We start from the raw sequence: 17,765 nt of genomic DNA on the forward strand, positions 1-17,765 counted from the left end.
ATTAGGTCATTAGCAAGGCTCTGGAGAACTTATCTACACAAGAACTAATTAATCCATTTCATTCAAGTTTTTTGTACCTGTGGCACATCTAAAAACTGCAGGACAGTGGCCGTTGAGGACTGGAGTTTGACACCCCTGCATTACAGTTTGTGAGCAATTTTTACAAACGTACAAAAAAAAAAAAAAAATAGTATGTAAAATGTGGAGGATGGCAAGACATGAGAAGAAAACGTTTTGATGGTGCTTTTATTTGTTTAAATTTTAAAATAAAATCCAAACAAATGTAAGTTCAAAATCATGCACTTTGATTTTTGACTCAAAAAATTGAATCATATGAAAAAAATATATATAGTTTTAAAGATATATATTATTAGAAAAATCTAATAAGTCCTTTTTGGGTTTCTGACGCACAAAATCAAATTACTAAAACACTCACGGGCTGTTGAACATATTTAACTGCTGCCCATTGGGGGTGACTTTCTTTGAATTTGGCTCTCACCGGACGGAACATGCGCAGTGGCGCGGCGTGCTGCCTTCAGTCAGTGGAGCAGCTGTCCAGGATTTGGAATTCCAACATGGCAGAGGCTGTGGTCAGTCTTTCCCTGACTAACTTGGAATGGTTTCAAATCGAGAGCAGCTTCGCTTGATCGCGGCGATTCCCGTGTTCGTCCCTGCGTTCCGCGGATCGATGGTCCCGTAAGCTGTGACTGCCCTGTCACCTCACACAGGTGAGTCCCGCTCCGTCTGCCAGTGATGCGAACAAATTATAGAAAGAGAAACTGAGCAGCTCCGTGGAAGCGCTGAGAGACCGTGCCGCGCATCAGAGGGCTGCAGCGCTGTCCGTCTGCGGACGCGCAATCCTGCGTGTTTCATATATTTGTACTATTATTTCCCACACGAAATGGCACGCATTAGAAAAAAAGAAAAAAAAAAGAAAAAGCGAGGCACATGATTTTTGAAGTTAGAACCTACTTTATTGCCGCGGCACTCTGCGTAGTTTGAGGGCTGGATCCAGGCTTTCTTTTACTAAATAACTTTCCTGCATTGGGAAGTTTTTGCATGTCAGCCTGAATAAAAGTGGCCGCTGGAGCTGCAGGCGGGAGGTTAATAGAAAGATGGGCTGTCATTGCGCTCTTAGTGGGACAACTGCTGGCAAGTAATCTATTTTAAACGTAAAGGGAGGAGGGGGGCTTCACGCTGCTTTAGCCTCTTCCTCTTAATGGGCGGCTTGAAGAATGTGTGTTTTATGTCATCTACAGTGCCTCGCATGCTTCCTATTCTCTAGTTTCAACTCGGCGCAAGAAGTGACAGCCCCTACACTCGCGTCTCTGTCCACGGGATTTTATATATATATTTTTAATTAATTTCATTTTTTTTTCTTTTAGCTTTTCCTTGATTATTCGGCTAAAATGAGCGCCTTAGGAAAAGAACAACGGAGCCTTTTTTTAAGTTGTGAAATCTGATAGCTTAAGGAAGAAAGTGGCTGTAATGAGAAGCGACCTTTGGAATTCCACCTCGTGAAAATTCCGATTCTGCTGTTTTTTCCCCCCTCTCCTTTTGTTTTTAGGCTTGAAGACATGATCACTAGCAGCAGTATTTATGGTAGGCCTATGTTCAATTTGCAATTATCTTCATTGTTCTATTTTTTTGTTATTTGTTATATTTTGGGAGGAGAAAAGCTGTCATTGCAGTATTTTTATTGTCTTTTTTGTGTGCATGGTTCATCCTCATAAGTTTCTTTAACACAGTGTTGGTATCTTAATGATCAGAGATATGAGAGGATGGTGTGTTATTGATTTCAGGCAAATAGCATTTTCAGTTATTTCAATTTGAGTTCACAGAAGCAGTTGCCTTCATTTTAATTTTGCTTGTCGTTTCTAAAAGTGCTGTGCAACTTTTCAAACCGTCGTCCATGCAGAAATCTAAAAACATGGATGCATTTAAATTTGCATTAAGAAACACACATTAAATCCAAATTATTTTTATGCCTTTAGTAGCAGATTGCTACTAAAACATCTTTGTTTTAAATATCATATATTGCTCACCCTAGTTCCTGTTATACATTTTACCAGTTTAATGATACAGAAAAGCTCAGAATCTATTTGAATATTTAAGCTAGTTATTTAGAGTGTAGACTTACTGTTGCATGTTCACAGTTATCAATGTGTAATAATTGCGCTTCAGTTTAATTAGTTGTGATACACACAGAAAAATGACAGTAAACCAAATTAACAATAAAGTCCCATTTAAGTTGACTTTTAAACAAGGGACGACTGTTTTCAGTTGTCTTTCAAACACAAGTCGAAATAAAATCAGATCTGCTCACACATATCGCTTCATATGTCAGGAATAGTTCTCATTCTTTGTTCCAGCGGTAATTATTTGTGACAAGCCAGTAAATGGACACAAAGTCTGGTAGTGGGTGTGTGTGTGTGTGTGTGCGTGTGTATGCGTGTGTGGGGGAAGAGAGAGGTACGTAACAAGTTGTGCGAATTCTCTCCCCCTGCAAACACTTTGTCCTGTGTGAACCTTTTCTCCACCTCCCAGTTATGAACAACTCACTTAATTGTGTTCTTGCAGTTCATTTGCATGTTTTGCTCTGAGAGGAAATTAAACATTGCCATCAGTGAGCTGAAGTGTGTTTTCACTCCTCTTCAAAAAAAAAAAGCTGGATTCCAGCATCTGTCATTCAGTGGTTTAAAAAAAAAAGTACATTACCATCACATTCATTATGTGTAAGTGTTTTGTTGTAATTTGTTTTTTGTAAAGTGGATATTAAATTTGGTTGCTTGTATTTTGAATGTATCGTCCTATTTGTATTTTGCCATGCATGTGTGATGGGTATTTTTATTGAACTGAATTTTGATATTGGCTCCTAAGACTGTAGGAACATATGTGTTCCTGTTTATGTTTTAGTTTGTCCTCCTGTTCTCTGCAAATTTACTGTTTTTGATTTTTAGTGGGTTAATTAAAACAGATGTATTTCAACTTTCCAGTCTCTCATCAAATCCTGAGACAAGTACTGTTTTCAGAGGGGAAAAAAAGCCACAAAAAAGCAACTTTTTAAAAATGTCTGCATGTTAAAAATAATCTGGCATTTCTCACACTTCTCAGTATTTGACCCCTAATAATTAAGAAGTGCCTGAGCATATATTTCAGAGTTCAGTCTTCTGAAGGGCTCCACGCCTGAGCTCCTGCAGAGCGTTAGGCGATTCTTGCAGATCCTTACTTAACCCCAGACACCTCGGATGTGCATAGAAAGAACGCTGGCAGCGATGTTTATTTCTGAAAAGACAACATCTGCGTTAACAATTCCAGCTTCTGCTTGACATGAACCTTAGAGGGGGGAAAAAAAAAAAAAAAGAAAAAAAAAAACGTCGGCAACAGATGCTGAACCCCCCCATGTTTTCGTCACCCTTTTCAATGTTTCACATTTTCTTGTAAAGAGTGATAGCTATTATTAACAAGGTAAAGATATTTGTTTTACTTTTAGGAAGTTGAAGTAACAAAAGAAAATCTTGTTGAAAGACGATTTTCTGGTTCAGTGTTATATAGTCAGATTGGAAGTAAAATATTAAAGTGACTTTAATCAAGTAAGTGCTTGCTTATTTATCTACCAGGAACATTACATTAGTCTATTGTTTCCAGATGCAACAAAGCACAAACAGAAAAAGTCAGCAATGTGCATCCTAAATAAATCTTTGAATTAATAACTTGACATGCCCTTGCTAAGCAATTTAGCGTCTCTAAGTGTTCTGTCTATATTCTAAAGTGTGCAGCATCTCAGGTCCCTAAAAATAAAGGGAAAAAATGTACACAACAGGCGTGACACTTCAACAATGACAATTAAAGGCTAACACTGACGCCGCTGACTGCAGAAGCTTTGTAAATTGATGAAATGTTAAATCTTTTCACATGGATCCATAAAACCGTAACTACAAAAAAAAAATCTCCTCGTAGTGAGTGACTATATTAAATCTGATCAGAGCAGGATTGTCAGCTTTAAGGAAATATGTTAAGTGGGTGTCTTTGCTGTTTTTGTTATATATATAAAAAGAGTCCTCATAGGAGTCAGACTAAAAAAAAAAAAAAAAAACTCCAGTATTTCAACACGTTTCCCCTCCCTCCTCTCTCTTTGTCTATGTCTCTCCTTTTCTTGTTTCCACATCTCTGTCGTTTCCCTCATGGCAGCCTGCTATGTTATCTTTGTGCGTTTTCTCTCTACACTGACAATTCTCGCAGTGATTTAAGTTGGACTGCATTAGAAGGTGGAGGCAGCTGTCTGTTGCTATACTGAGGGACGTGTTTGCTCTACTGCAAAGATGAAGGACCATGAATCCTTGACATCCTCCCTTTTCCTTCCCCTCCTCCTCCTACCACCATCTCATTTAGACACAGTGACTGTCTGCTCAGACTTGTTTTTTTTTTTTTTTTTCCTCTGAGTGACAGCATATGGCATAGACATTTAGAAATGCATGTGCCTACATTTGACTACTTGTAGCTACCAGCCTGTCGTGTAATTCATCCCTTATAGTAAAAGCAAATTACGAATTAATTTTAATTGATTTTACAGGGTAAATAATTGTAGGTTGGATAATAAAACACTAAAATCTGTCCTGTCTGCTTTTAATAGAATTTTATAGAGTCCAGCAAAAAAAAGAAATGTAGTAGGAGAACACTGCAAATTTTTCTGAACTTAGCAACAGTACATGTATGAAAGCCTTTCCGTTCCAGTATCTGTTGAATTCCATTACAAGAACATGTCTTTCTGTTTAATGACACACTGTTTAGGTGGTCACCTGAAACCAGCAGCAATGCTAAAGATAAATGGACGGCTTGCCAAAATGCATTGAAACTATGACTGAAAATCTGTGCTGTTCCACTGAATACTGATTTCTTATCTCTGTCAAAGTGAAAATATGTCTTCTGTTTTTAGAAATTCATATGAACTAGTCTCCTTTGCGTTATTTGATCCTCTGGAAACATTGCACTTTTTTTTCATCATTTTTCCCATTTTCTGCAAATGAAAGCCAGAAATTCTTATATTTTTATATGAAAGGTAAAAAATGATTCTCACCGAAACGCATACCTAAAAAAAAATAAATAAAAAAATAGGGGAAACCAGAAATTTTAAATTAAAGCCGTTATTTATTTTTAGAGCTGTATTATATAGTAGAAACGGGGTAAATGTGAGATTTTTAAGTTGGGATAAGCGTGTGTAAATTCCAAAGTATCATGGTAAAAACACAGAAATGTAAAAACAAAAAAAGAGAGAAAAGTATAACAGCCTTATTGCATTTGTTTTAAAAAGGAAACTTTCATAAAGTTGTAAAAATATATATTTTTTATAAATGTATAATGCTGTAATTTGCAAGCTATTTGTACAAACAGGCTTTAACTAAAATGTTGCAAGATTTACTAGTAGTTTTTAAGATAGGTATTTTTTTTTTTTTATAAAATAACACAAATATGACAATCTGAAATTAGCTGATAAACTACTGGGCTATCTGTTTGAGTTGTCTGCCTGCAGGCAGCTGCATAACCCAATAGTGTTTGTGGCTTATCAGCTGTAGTTTTTATGTAGCGTTGCTTTATTCCAGAATATTTCAAAACGGGGCAATTTGCATTAGCAGGCTTTCGCCCAGCTTATCGGCAGTGCACAGCAGCAGATGATTCGGCGACGGTTCTGTGTGAATGTGTGTGAGAGCAGTTAATGTTAAGTTTTTGCAGAGTTGACATTTTAAGCTGTGTTTAGCATGTTATTTTAGCAGTTACCATACTTGGCGGACAGCAGTCCTCTGGTGTATTCCTGAGAGGAAGTAGACATTTTCCTTAACCCTCTGATGCATAACTGGGTCCTTTTGGACTCGGTGAGGTCATCTTTTTGCAATATCTTTGTAATGAAAAGTTTTCATCACTTAATATTCCAGGTATTCCTCAAGAAATATGTTACTGATATCATGCAATTCAAATTTTTAATTTATCTTTTATATATTTTAAGAGATTTAAGAGATTTCCACGTTGGCCAAACAGCCCAATTGGTCTTTGCAAGTGAGGAAAAAGCATACGAGTCCTTTTCTAAGCCAGCTGAACTGCAGTACACAGGAAAGGATGTGGATGGTGACATTCTAATCACTGTGGCACTTTTTCTGGCATCTCATTAAAAGGTCTTGGAAAAGTTTAACTGTTTTAAACTTCCATTACCTTTTATGTACAACATCCGACCTGAGCTAGTTCAGCTCTGGTCACCATTGCTTTCCTTTGCTTAAAACAAATAGTCCACACATGTGATAATATATTTTCCATATTTAAAAGAAAACGGCATCCTTACAGAATGCAGGGTTCATTGTGATTATAACAGTCCCACAAAGTGTGTTGCATGGGCAGGCCTGCTTTATTCAGGCCACTGGCTGGCGTATTATTTACTCAAAGTGCTGCATTTGTTGCCTCAAAAGCCTTGTTCCTTCCCCTTTCCAACATGCTGAAACGGAGGCTTTGTTTCATCTCCCTCACATGAGGTGTTTCTGCACTCATAAGAAGACGAGGCAGCTCAGAGCCTGCTGGGGATTGGCTAGAATAGACAATCCCCAGGTGTACCAAACTAGGTTTAGCACTAAGGCTTTTAATCTGGACTTGTAGGAGATTCATGTGCATTCATAGATTCGCCTCTGTAATTATCATATCCCCTGTGGCAGCCAGAGAGACGTTTGCCTAAATCACTGATGTCCTCATTACACTGTTTACATTTTAATTAGTGATGCAAAGTTCTAGATTTTTTTTTTTTCTTGTCAAGTGACCAAAATAAATGGGCATTTATAAGTACTTATTTAGCTAAAAACTGCAGTTCAAATGTGTATTCAATGTATAATTAAGACTGATTATTTTAGATGCTTCATAATTTGCAATGGCAGTCTTTTTTTTTAACATCCTATTCAAATAGTTTTATAATCCATGTTTGTACATTCTGGCAGTTAGCATCGTTCGTATGTTGTTGCACTCGCATGGACTGAATGCAGGAGCTGTCGACGGCTCCGGATGACAGCGTGAGCATTTTATTCACCTGTATGAAATGACTACATGTCCAAATCTGATTCCACACCTACAATTTTCATTTTTAAACAGATGACGTCTTGTCACTCTTAGGGTGCGAGGACCCAACACTCTTGAGTATGATTAACAAATTCTACAATTTAGCGACTTTTGAAAATAGCTCCCACTTTGGGCTGTCATTGTCTGCCTGAGTACTGTTGCTTATCACTGAATAACCTTGGTGAGGAGAGGCCACTGTTCCTGTCCTTCTTTCAAGGTGTTCTTTTTTTTTTTTTTTTTTTTTTGTAAAAAACTGTTATTGTGAAAAAGCAAGCCTTTCATAGGATTATAAAAAATAATTTGCTCTTCTTTGTCTGATTAATGTGGTAACTGAATACATCATTGCAGAGAAATAAAAAAAAGTGTGTGCAATTAATGAGTAAAAAAAAATATGAATTGAAATTTATTTGTTAGCTGTAGGCAGATGATTTTTTTTTTTTATAACGTCAGATAAAACTACCACAGTTTCATGATATCACAGTTAATACAGAAAACATCAAAACCAAAAATGTGTAACATGAACTGGCAGCTTTCAGCAGAAAAATGCAACATATTACTGTTCTACTATTTTTTTATTAGGAAACATTGGATAACCACATTCCAAATTTAGTCATAGATTGCCAACTATATTTTTAAAACATTATCTACTTGATGAGATTGATGAGGGGTGTTTAAGTTTTTCACCTGCATGACCATCGATAGTCCCCAGCATCCAAATTTGTTTGCTTTGCATGAGGGAAAAAAAATATAGAAACCTTCTTTCAGCTTGCTGACCGGCAGTGTGCAGCCACAGTTCAGAGGTTGTAAAGGAGATGTGGGAGTTGAAAATGAACATCGACATTGCGGAAACTTGTAGGGAATTTGACTTGCATAACATCACCAGTTAGCTTTAATGTGGACTCTTTGAACTTACCTGTTCTTTTGTACTAATTTAAATTAATCTATTTCAAAGTATCTCCTTTATTTATGAGGACACTTGAGAGAGCTGTCTTTTGATTCCTTTAAGGTTTAGACAGGAATAATGACTCGCTTTGAAAGTACTGTTTGTACATTACACCGAATCACTTTGCGGTTCTAGTAATGGTCTATTATACTCTTATAATTCATGTATTAAAATACATGCTTGGATTAACTTTAACATCGACATTCAAAAGCATGCGTGTGAATATAAAAGCTCATCTTTTGACTCGTTATCTTCCTCCGATTTATAACCCCCCCTTCCCCTGCTACCCCCCTCCACCGCTAATTGTCTTAAATATCAATTTGAGACAATTAGCTGAAGCGCTGATCAGATGAGATGTGAGCGATCAGTGCTTTTCTCAAAGTTCTTAGTGATCCATTCATCCTCTGTGGTGTTGGGTGGCTGACAGGTTGGCACCATGCCAGGCGCGAGCAGAGGGAGCCTCGAGTGCCAGCGACGAGAGGACGGGTTGGGGTTTGCCTGATGGTGTAGAGAGGAGGGGGACGAGGATGCCTGGAGGGAATAGAGGGAGGGATAGATGGGTGTGTGTGTGTGTGTGTGTGTGTGTGTGTGTGTGTGTGTGTGTGTTTCTGTGTGCCGTCATGGAGGTTTAAGGTGTCAGGCTATGGCGAGGCAGCTGGTGTCTACAGTGGCATGGTGACATGACCATGCCAGTCTGTGCTGAAGAAAGGCTGGGCGGTAGGGCATGTAGATAAAGAAAGGAAAAATATTTATTTGCTTGTTAGGTATACCCATGTCGGTTTCAGAAATCAAGATGACCCACTAAGAATTTTAATTTTTTTTTTTTTTTTTTTTTTTTTTTTCGCCGATTTCAGGTTACTTTAAAACTTTGACATGCCAGTAGCAATTTACACTAATTCCGATTTCTCTTTCAGAGCTACAAGGGGAAATACAATTAGTGTTAATTTTTTTTTCTTGCTTTCCTGCAGTGATATTAAATCACATCTTGTCGCTATGTAAGATAGAAAACAGGCTTTCACTATTAATTTAAAACAAAAGTAAAAGAGAAGCAAACGTTGCTGTTAGTGTGGCCTATCATAGTCAAAAGAGCAGGTTCCCTGTGGATTCCCTAAAGACTGCAGATGCTTGCATTAACATCTAGTTAATAGTTTGTTTACACTGGTCCGAATCAGTTCATAAGTTTGTTAAACGTAACTTTCTTGGGTGGCTTCAGTTCCTTTTCAGACGGAAATCTCCAAGCAAACCAAAATCGTACAATACAAACCCTATATGGCACCAGTCACATTGACCAATACACAGCTTTCAGTCTGTTTATTGGTCAATGTGACTGGGTCGGGAGTACCAAATGTAAATGCGACAAGATGATGTGATGTTCTAAACCAGTAGAGGTTAAAATTATGTAATTTTTGTGATTTCTGTACAGCTGAACGCAGAAATATCTGAGGTTTAAACTGTATTATTTTGATAAGACCTCTTGATAATTGTCCAACATTGTTTTTTGTTTTGTTTTGTTTTTTTTATTTGCTTTCTTTCTCAGATCCCTTAATTAAACACAAACCTGGCTACAGAAAGACATTTGGCCTAAACTTGCAGCATACACCTAAGAGTTTGTTTAAAAACCTCATTGTGTTTTACTTTACGAACGCACTGATATTACCAAAAATCTGGCAACATCTACAAATCGAGCTTAAAAATGATATGGAGCAACTTTGCTGTCCTCCATTCAGCCTTCCTATTATCTGCTTAAATTGACTTTTTTGAGCTTTACATCATGTTACATTGTTATTCCCTTATCGAAAACATATCTGAAGTGTTGCCTTGGATCCTTTAATGCATGTTTGAGAAATCCTTCAGTTTCCCTTGGCAGCCATTTAGATGTGCAAAATGCCTGGGTGGAACCAGCGCCGCCTTTGAGACGCAGCGCTACACTTTCCAAGCTTCCAAGCTTCTGCCTCACAGAGCAGCCCTTCCCCTTCCCCTGCCCCGCGATTCCCCTGTTCAGTTCCTTCAGACTAGCCAGCCAGCAGCAATTAACAAACACCTGGTGGAACTGCGCATCTGCTGAGCTCATTATCGGAGCTGCTTCTTAATGCAATGCTAGTAAGTTTGTATGTTAAAGGGTTAATAGAGGAATGCTGTTGTGATGACTTCCTAAAGATGGAATTTCAGAAAGAGCAGGAGTTTTTATAGAGACAAAGGGACCATCTCAATGTGTTAAAATACAACGTTAAATTTCTTTTGAGTCGTATAACAACTGATGTTGACATTGTTACTTGACTGTGCTATAAAATGCCCCTTTAAAGTTTTGTTCTCTTGCTCACAGGCTAAATAAGTCAGAGTATCATACAATAGTATTTTGCTTTAAATAACTTGTTCCGCTGTTCATGTTTCCTCTGGCTTGATTTTGAATCACCTCAACAGAAACTAAAAAAAAATAATCAATGTTTAAATGTCTTCTATCAGTAACGACATTTAAAGTGAAGAGTGTTTCTGAGGTCTGATTGTTGTTAGATAACTTGTGTTGACTGATCTGAGAAATATAGTGTTTTCCAGGTCCGGACTATTGCAGCTCCAGTGATGTACTGTAGTCTTTTGTGTATTTGAATCATTTCTGAACATGTATTTTTTTGATGATCCCTTTTAGCGTCCACCCCATATTTAATTAATTCAATTGAGGGGGAAAAAAAATGAGCACTGGAGGGTTTTCAGTTGTCGGTGTGCTTTGTGAGGGTTGACACTTCTTTTGTGTTCATTATCAGGAAATCACCTCAGGGAGTTGTGTTGACTCGTCGTAGCTGCTACTGAGGACTTCCAATGTAAGGACCTGGGAAGTCGGGGTGGAAATACCAAGTTGTGGCTTTTGCTGAGAAGAGCTAAACATGGCTTAAACTCTCGCGTTCATGGAGGAAATAAATCCATTTGTCCTTTTGACCGGTCCTGCATGTTGTTTGTTCTCCAGCATGTAACATTAAATCTGCAGAGTAATAGAGCTGTGCAGCGCATCTTGGCCAGTTAAGTCACATATTTTTATTTTATTTATTTTTTCACTCTGTCAAACAATTTAACTACAATTTAGCTTGTTTTTTTTTTATTTAGTTTTTTTCCCTCGCTAATATTCCCTTTTATCAGGGGAAAATGTGTTTATACTACATCATTCTCGGCAGTATTTGCTCTGCACATGGTTTAAAGCAGCCGTTCTATAAAGTGCAGAACAATAGCAGACTCATTTACGTGGAGCGTGATATTTTTGCAGCCCAAACTCTGACTGCATCGCCTCTCCCACATCTTTAAATGGATCCCATGAGTCTTCAGCTCTGTTGTTTCCATTATTCATTTCAAAACTTCCACGTAGCACGAAGAGGCTAGAGGGGTGAAAAATAATTTTGTGTCTGGAAAAAAAAAAAAAAAAATTGATGTAAAGCAAAGTCACTGCTTTATGCAAAGTGTGGTGTGCCTTGGGAGAATGTGAGCTGTTGCGCTGTAGGAGGAGGGAGCGCCGTTTGGAAAAAAGGGATGGACTGTGTGCATGTGTGTCTGCGTGCTGCTGTCAGTCTGTCAGTTAGGCCTAATGCGGCTCCCCAGAGGTACCTGGGGGAGACCCATCTAGCACCCAGTAAGCCCTCGCTGGCGGGCGAGTGGTGACAACGGGTTCCCACTGAGAGGGGAAGTGTCATAGTATGTATGTAAACTAGTGACAGATGACTGGAGACATGTGGCCTGTAGACACTGGGCCTGCAAGTAAAACAGTTTTTCCTCTTCGGCTTTCTTTTCCGTCTTCCCACTTGAGACTTCAGCAAGTGGGCATCGGGTTCCGACAACTGGGCTGTGTGCGGTGACAAGTCAAAGATGTGAATAAAAAAAAGGATGCAAATCATTTGGCATCAAAAGCCATATGCTATGCGCAAAGAGGGAAAAAAAAAAGGTTTTGAATCCTTTGTAAGACTGCATAAGAAGGAGTGAGGAGTTTTTAGCGTGCAGTGCTTCAGGCTGCTTTTCTAGGCCACAGGTCATGTAGGTCAGTGTTACACTCCCTGCAGCCTCACTTCAACCCTTGGTCTGGAAATAGAACATGCAACGTCACCCAGCCAGGAGGGAGGTAGATTCCAAACCTCAGCGGCCACAGGCTACACATGTGGAATCTGCTCGTGTAGTTGACCCCGAGTGTTTGAAACTCGGAGTGCTCCCAGTAGGATATTGTTTCTTCATGCATACCCAAATGAACAAGGCTGCATGAATTGCCTTGTACAAAGTGGATGAGTATCCTTTCAGTTCACCGTTTGGCTGTTCACAACTCATCAAGGGAGCATGCACTACCCACAGGCAGATTTATTTAACAGTTTATTTAACGGTAAGCACCAAACTCGTAACAAAGGCAAAAACCTAAGAAATAAACAGAGGAGTAAATGATTTTTTTTTTTTTTTTTTTTTTATAATGCCGTTTTTCTGCCAGGAGGCCGTTTGCCCACTTTCCTTTATAAACATTCAGCGTATCACAGGGAAAGCTGCCAAGTGCAAGGCAGACACAAGGCTGTAGTAAGGAAAACATACAAGTCGTGCGATGAGACGCCATGAAGCATTAGGATTGTGACAATGCATGTTGCTCATGACATGAGATGATTCATGATGTCGGGTTAAAGATTCTGAAAATATTTCAGTATTATTTGGAAACTAAAAATTCCTCTGCTTTAAAATGAAAATTGCTTTAAAGACGAGGTTTGTTTCTTATTAGAAATCAGCGTAACAATAGTTGATCTGTTTTTATTTAACCTTTGGCTTTGTACCAATTTGGGATTTCAAATGTTATTTGTGCCTCTTTTCAATGATCAGTAAACATATCTGTTAGCATTACATCAATCAAAACCTTAAAACATGCATGTTTCTACTGGTATCTACCAAAGATTTATTTCCTTAGTGGTGAGCTCCCAGTCTTTGAGGTTGAACGGTTTTCTTTTCGTCATGTCAATCTTTAGGATTCACGGATTCAATTTAGCACCGTGGCTTGGCCACTCCAAAGATATTGCTTAAAATCAGAAAAAGACAAATTGGTCAAACAAAACAATTAAGCCTAAATCTGCCAAGGGTATTAATAATTTTGGTCTTAATTTTAAAGAAAGAGTTCAGTCTAGTTTGAATATTTTATATTGTCATTTTTATGTTTGTGTAATTCTAAGATTTTTAGATTTATTTATTTTTTTCACAAATGAAAAATATCTCAGAAAGCTCACTTTGTACTCCATAGACTCTCTGATGTAGAATTAACAAGTTCAGTTTTAATCAATATAAGAATTTAAAATGTTTAACTTCTGCTGATCAAATGCACATGAGACTGCAAAATTTACTTTGGCACCAACAAGGAGCATCAAATCAGATGATAACTTTGAGATCTGCTGTCACTGTAATCACTAGCTATTTCTGCAGTTATAAATTGTTCATACTTTCCCTGTTCCTTTGTTTTGTTTTTCTGTGTCAAACAATTTATAAGTGGTTGAGACCTCAGCCCAGCTTGTAACTCTCAACTTATCTGGGGATCATTCCAATTGTTTACGCTTATTCTTATTACTAAAGTTGTGGAAGGACCAAATGTGCTCATTGAGACATTACTTTCTTGTCTTCCTCCTTTCTACCAGCCCTAAAACAGACTTTACATTTCTAACCTAATTATATATATATATATATGTATATATATGTATAAATAAAATAAATATACATAATATATTTTTATTGTCAATGTTTATTAAGGAAAATATTCATAAATATTCCATATGAAAATAAATTGTTCAACAATGTATTAGACATTCAGTAAGAACAGAGGTTCTCAAATTGCTTTTTTTTTTTTTGTGAGATTCAGCACTGACAAGTGATGGGTTCATCTCTGCCAATATACAAACATCAAATACACAATGCACAGTTAAGTGCACGTTTTTGGCTGAAAACTAATGTATCAGGCTAATTTTGTCAGGATTTGTGTGTGCGTGTGTGTGTGTGTGTGCGTGTGTGTGCGCCTTCTCTTTCTTACACAATAGGACGATTTTCAGGAAGAATTCGCAAGAGTGTTTACCATAACATGACAATCACCAGGGGGAATTAAGATCTTTCCTAGAAGCAGCCACTTGATAGAGATCTGTATGTCGAAGCAACGGCTCAGCTTTCTATCCATGGAAGTAAAATCAATCAGCACTGATGAGTTCATGCTCCAACAAATATATGCGTGCCACACTGTTTATTGTGACTTCCAATAGTGCTATTGTGCTATTCTTTAGTCCACGTGGTGCAAGGAGCCAATTCGCATTTAAGCAATGGGTGACCCTTGGTTGTGTATATTGATGACTGGGATTTGTTTCTTAATAGAATTGTGTCTAATTAATTAGCTTTTAATTGGTTGAATTCTGAACATGCAAATGTAGCACATTGTGGAACTGTCATGTTTTTAAAACCACATAAAGAACTGCACATAATGAAAAGGAGGAAATCCGTTCTCTTACTTGTAATTTATTGTGCAGGACTTTGAGTCTTACCTGAGAAATGGATGGATATTACAAAAAGGCTGTGTTGAACAAAGAAAACAGAGACATATTTGAAATGTGCTCCTCTTGATTTCTGTTAATTATCTCATTTATTTTTCACAATTGCTTTGTGACACAAATTGACCCTTTTTCTTTCCTTCATTTCATAATCTATTAAGGAATGCTGCGGAATAATTTTCTTTGCACATCTCTCATTTGTGTGAAGGCTCTGAACTCTCTGAAGACGCTGGTCTCTTTTCTGGCCGCCTCACAGTGATTTACAGTTTTCATTGTCCTCTTTGTACAGTTTTATTCAGCTCTACAGTATATATAAATACATTTTGCAACACAGTTTAAATAAGTGCTGCATATATTTTTTTGTTTTTCAAATTTTTTTTTACATTTTCTGAAATTTCCAGAATTATGTTAAATTAAATAGATTATCATTTTATTTAGTTTTGCACTGCAGACTCCAACATGTTGGTAAATAATGCTGCAAGTAGACAACAATTATGCTAATGAGCTCTAGGAATATACCTTTTGCTAATAACTAAATATGCTGCAAACAGCCAGGTCTGCACTGTGAGGAAAAGTTGAAGTAGCCACTAAAAGCAAAAATTAAAGGTGAAACTACATATTTGTTTTTTTGTATAATGATAATCTTAATGAAATGGTAACATAATGTGAACAAAGAGGAGCCTGCACATTGAAACTGTGCAGCATTCATTGCTAACGTTTCAAGCCTACCTGGATCTTTGTCGGGTCAAAACAGTGAGACAAACTCACACAGACGCACTCCGTAGTGGTGATACGTTTTAGGTGTGGAGCCGCAACAGTCAACAATCTGGATTAAAATTGAAATAGATGCATCTTCCTTTTTATACAACAGGACAGAGTACTAATTGCATAAATATTTAAATTGAATTTTTAAAAAGTGTGGTTTCCTTGAATGGCAAAATTAATTGCACACAAAAAGCAACAGAAAAATCTGAAACAGGAAAATTAGAGAAAAAAAAAACCCAAGACCAATTCAGAACAACGAATTAGTAACATTTGTTAAGATTTTACTGAGAGATTTAAAAAATATATTTTTATTGCTAATGCATTAATTTGTACATATCACTTACCACTAATAAAACAACATTTAATTTGTGTACAAGTTGAACAAATGTACTCAAATTCACATCAGACTTTATTGATTAAAAAACTGTTGTCTTCTTGATTGGAAATGGGGTCTGCTGTGTGAAAATATGAAACAATTGTTGCTTTTGTTTAAAGCAACAATTTCTTTATTTTTCATCTTCTTCCAAGCGTTTAGATATGTTCAATTCCAACAGACCTCAGTGAGAAGGCTGGACGATTTGCCTCCTTACAATGTACTGCTACAAGACTTAGGTCAATTGCAACGTATGTGTTCTGCTAGCCTAGCTTTGAATTGTTTTTGGATTTTTTTTCAACATAGTCCAACCAATAGTAACATGGTGGCCCAGCTGTTTTCACTGATGTTTTACAGTGAAAGGGGGCTTGGTTTTATTCTCAGCTTTGGGATCTTTCTGTATTGAGGTTTTATATATTTTTTTCTCTTTGTACAATTTCCATCTGTAAGTGAAATTGCACATGAATCATTTCCATTTCTTGGTGGATAATTTAAAAATGTTCTGTTTTTAACGGAAACGGGTCAGATTGCTTAACCAATTGTTGTGAAAGATATATTTATTTTTTTTTTGTTTTTTTTTTATTATTATAAAACAAAAAAAACAAACAAAAAAAATTTCACATTATCTATTCCCATTTTCTTCCACCTTACGTTGGTTCAGTCTGACTCTTTTTGCTTTGGAAAGTTTTTGTCATCATAATGCTTGGTCATTGTTCTGGAAGTATTTCACCATGCAGAGAAAACTTAGTGATTTAATCTTGATCAGCTTTTAAAAATCATAGCAGCAGTTACACAGCTCTCATGAGTCACAGTCTTAGGTCTTTACTCATTCTCTACATTTTTACAGCTAACGATTCATAACATATGTTGACAGTATCAATAGAAATACAATTCTTAGAATTTCTCTGAAGTCTGATCCAGAATTGTCCGGCATTCTGGGGGATGTAGGCAGAGGAAAACATTATTCCTCTCACAGCTAGAGTTTAGATTTGTGGCCTGGGCTCGACCTAAAATTGGGGCTGGGTCAGGCCAAAAGTATTTGCTTGATGGTCAGGTCAAGTTTGGGCTTCTGTGACGCGTGTGTAGGGCCTACAATACATGCAACGCATACAGCCAAATGAGAATGTGTAATTTAAGTTGTGTGTATTTATTATAGACTTAATAGTCACACGTCCCAGAAGATTTGCACTTGATTTGCCCTGCAGTTACAACAATCAACACAATAGAGCTGGAAGATGTTAGACAAAACTGAAATCTTGATCTTGTTTGTGTTTGGTGAGCAGCAATTGCAGCTTTGAGTTAACTCTCTGACCTACTTGTGTTTTTATTCTTGAGGGATTTCCATTGTATACTCTCACATGAATACCTGATGTCACAGGTCCAGTGGTCAGTAGAGAAGCAATTGAGTTGGAGCCTATGTCAGGAAAAAATAAAATAAAATAAAAAATCTGATTGGCATGTGCAGAGTCACACACAGCCAGTGTGTCTAGGCCTCAAGAGTATGTGGTGCCGCTAACAAGAAACCATAGAAAGATGACTGCAGCCAGCTACTCCAATATCAATAATTTAGAAATTGCTCAAGAGCATGAGCAGGTTCTTGGGACTGAATTAGGTCATCCGTAGTTATTATTGCATGTCATGTGCGCATTACGCCTGTTATGATGTCAGTTATCTTTCTGCTTCACCTTCCAATTCATTTTTCCATATAAGATAATTCTTTGAGATGAATTACACAAACTAAAAAGAGTCCTAACTGTGCCTCAGTTTTGCGTTTGATCTAGGACGGTGATCCAGTTTTTTCTTAAGTAAGCACTACAAATGTTGAAACTTTGTCCTGTGTCTGAATATTTCTATTCACATTGAAATTATTTCTGAGACCATTATCTGCTCGTATGGCTGGCAGAAGCTAATGCTGAATGAGTGAAGTGACTATTCCTTGCATCAGTCACCACAATGACTTATGCAACTTTTGTTCAATGGTTTTCTCTGGATCACGACTTTGACACCCTCTGTATCCACCACATGAGTTTTCAGAGCTGTGGCAGGAATAGGTAATTCGGTTTTCCAGCAATAG

The 17,765-nt window shown here is 37.4% G+C and overlaps 1 protein-coding gene across 2 annotated transcripts in view; it reads left to right on the forward strand.

The window, feature by feature from the left end:
• Nucleotides 1-314: 314 nt before the first annotated feature.
• fign (fidgetin) overlaps nt 315-17,765 on the forward strand; it is a 33,660-nt gene continuing 16,209 nt past the window's right edge. Inside the window, exons 1-2 of one of the 2 annotated variants that reach the window (XM_008404025.2) lie at nt 315-728; nt 1,568-1,602. In XM_008404025.2, the coding sequence (XP_008402247.1) occupies nt 1,578-1,602 (25 nt within the window). In that variant the 5' untranslated portion in view covers nt 315-728; nt 1,568-1,577. The remainder of the gene's footprint in view (nt 729-1,567; nt 1,603-17,765) is intronic. The other variant, XM_008404026.2, reaches the window with a different exon arrangement.

The sequence above is a fragment of the Poecilia reticulata genome, linkage group LG2, assembly GCF_000633615.1.
Source record: "Poecilia reticulata strain Guanapo linkage group LG2, Guppy_female_1.0+MT, whole genome shotgun sequence".
Classification (NCBI taxonomy): domain Eukaryota; kingdom Metazoa; phylum Chordata; class Actinopteri; order Cyprinodontiformes; family Poeciliidae; genus Poecilia; species Poecilia reticulata.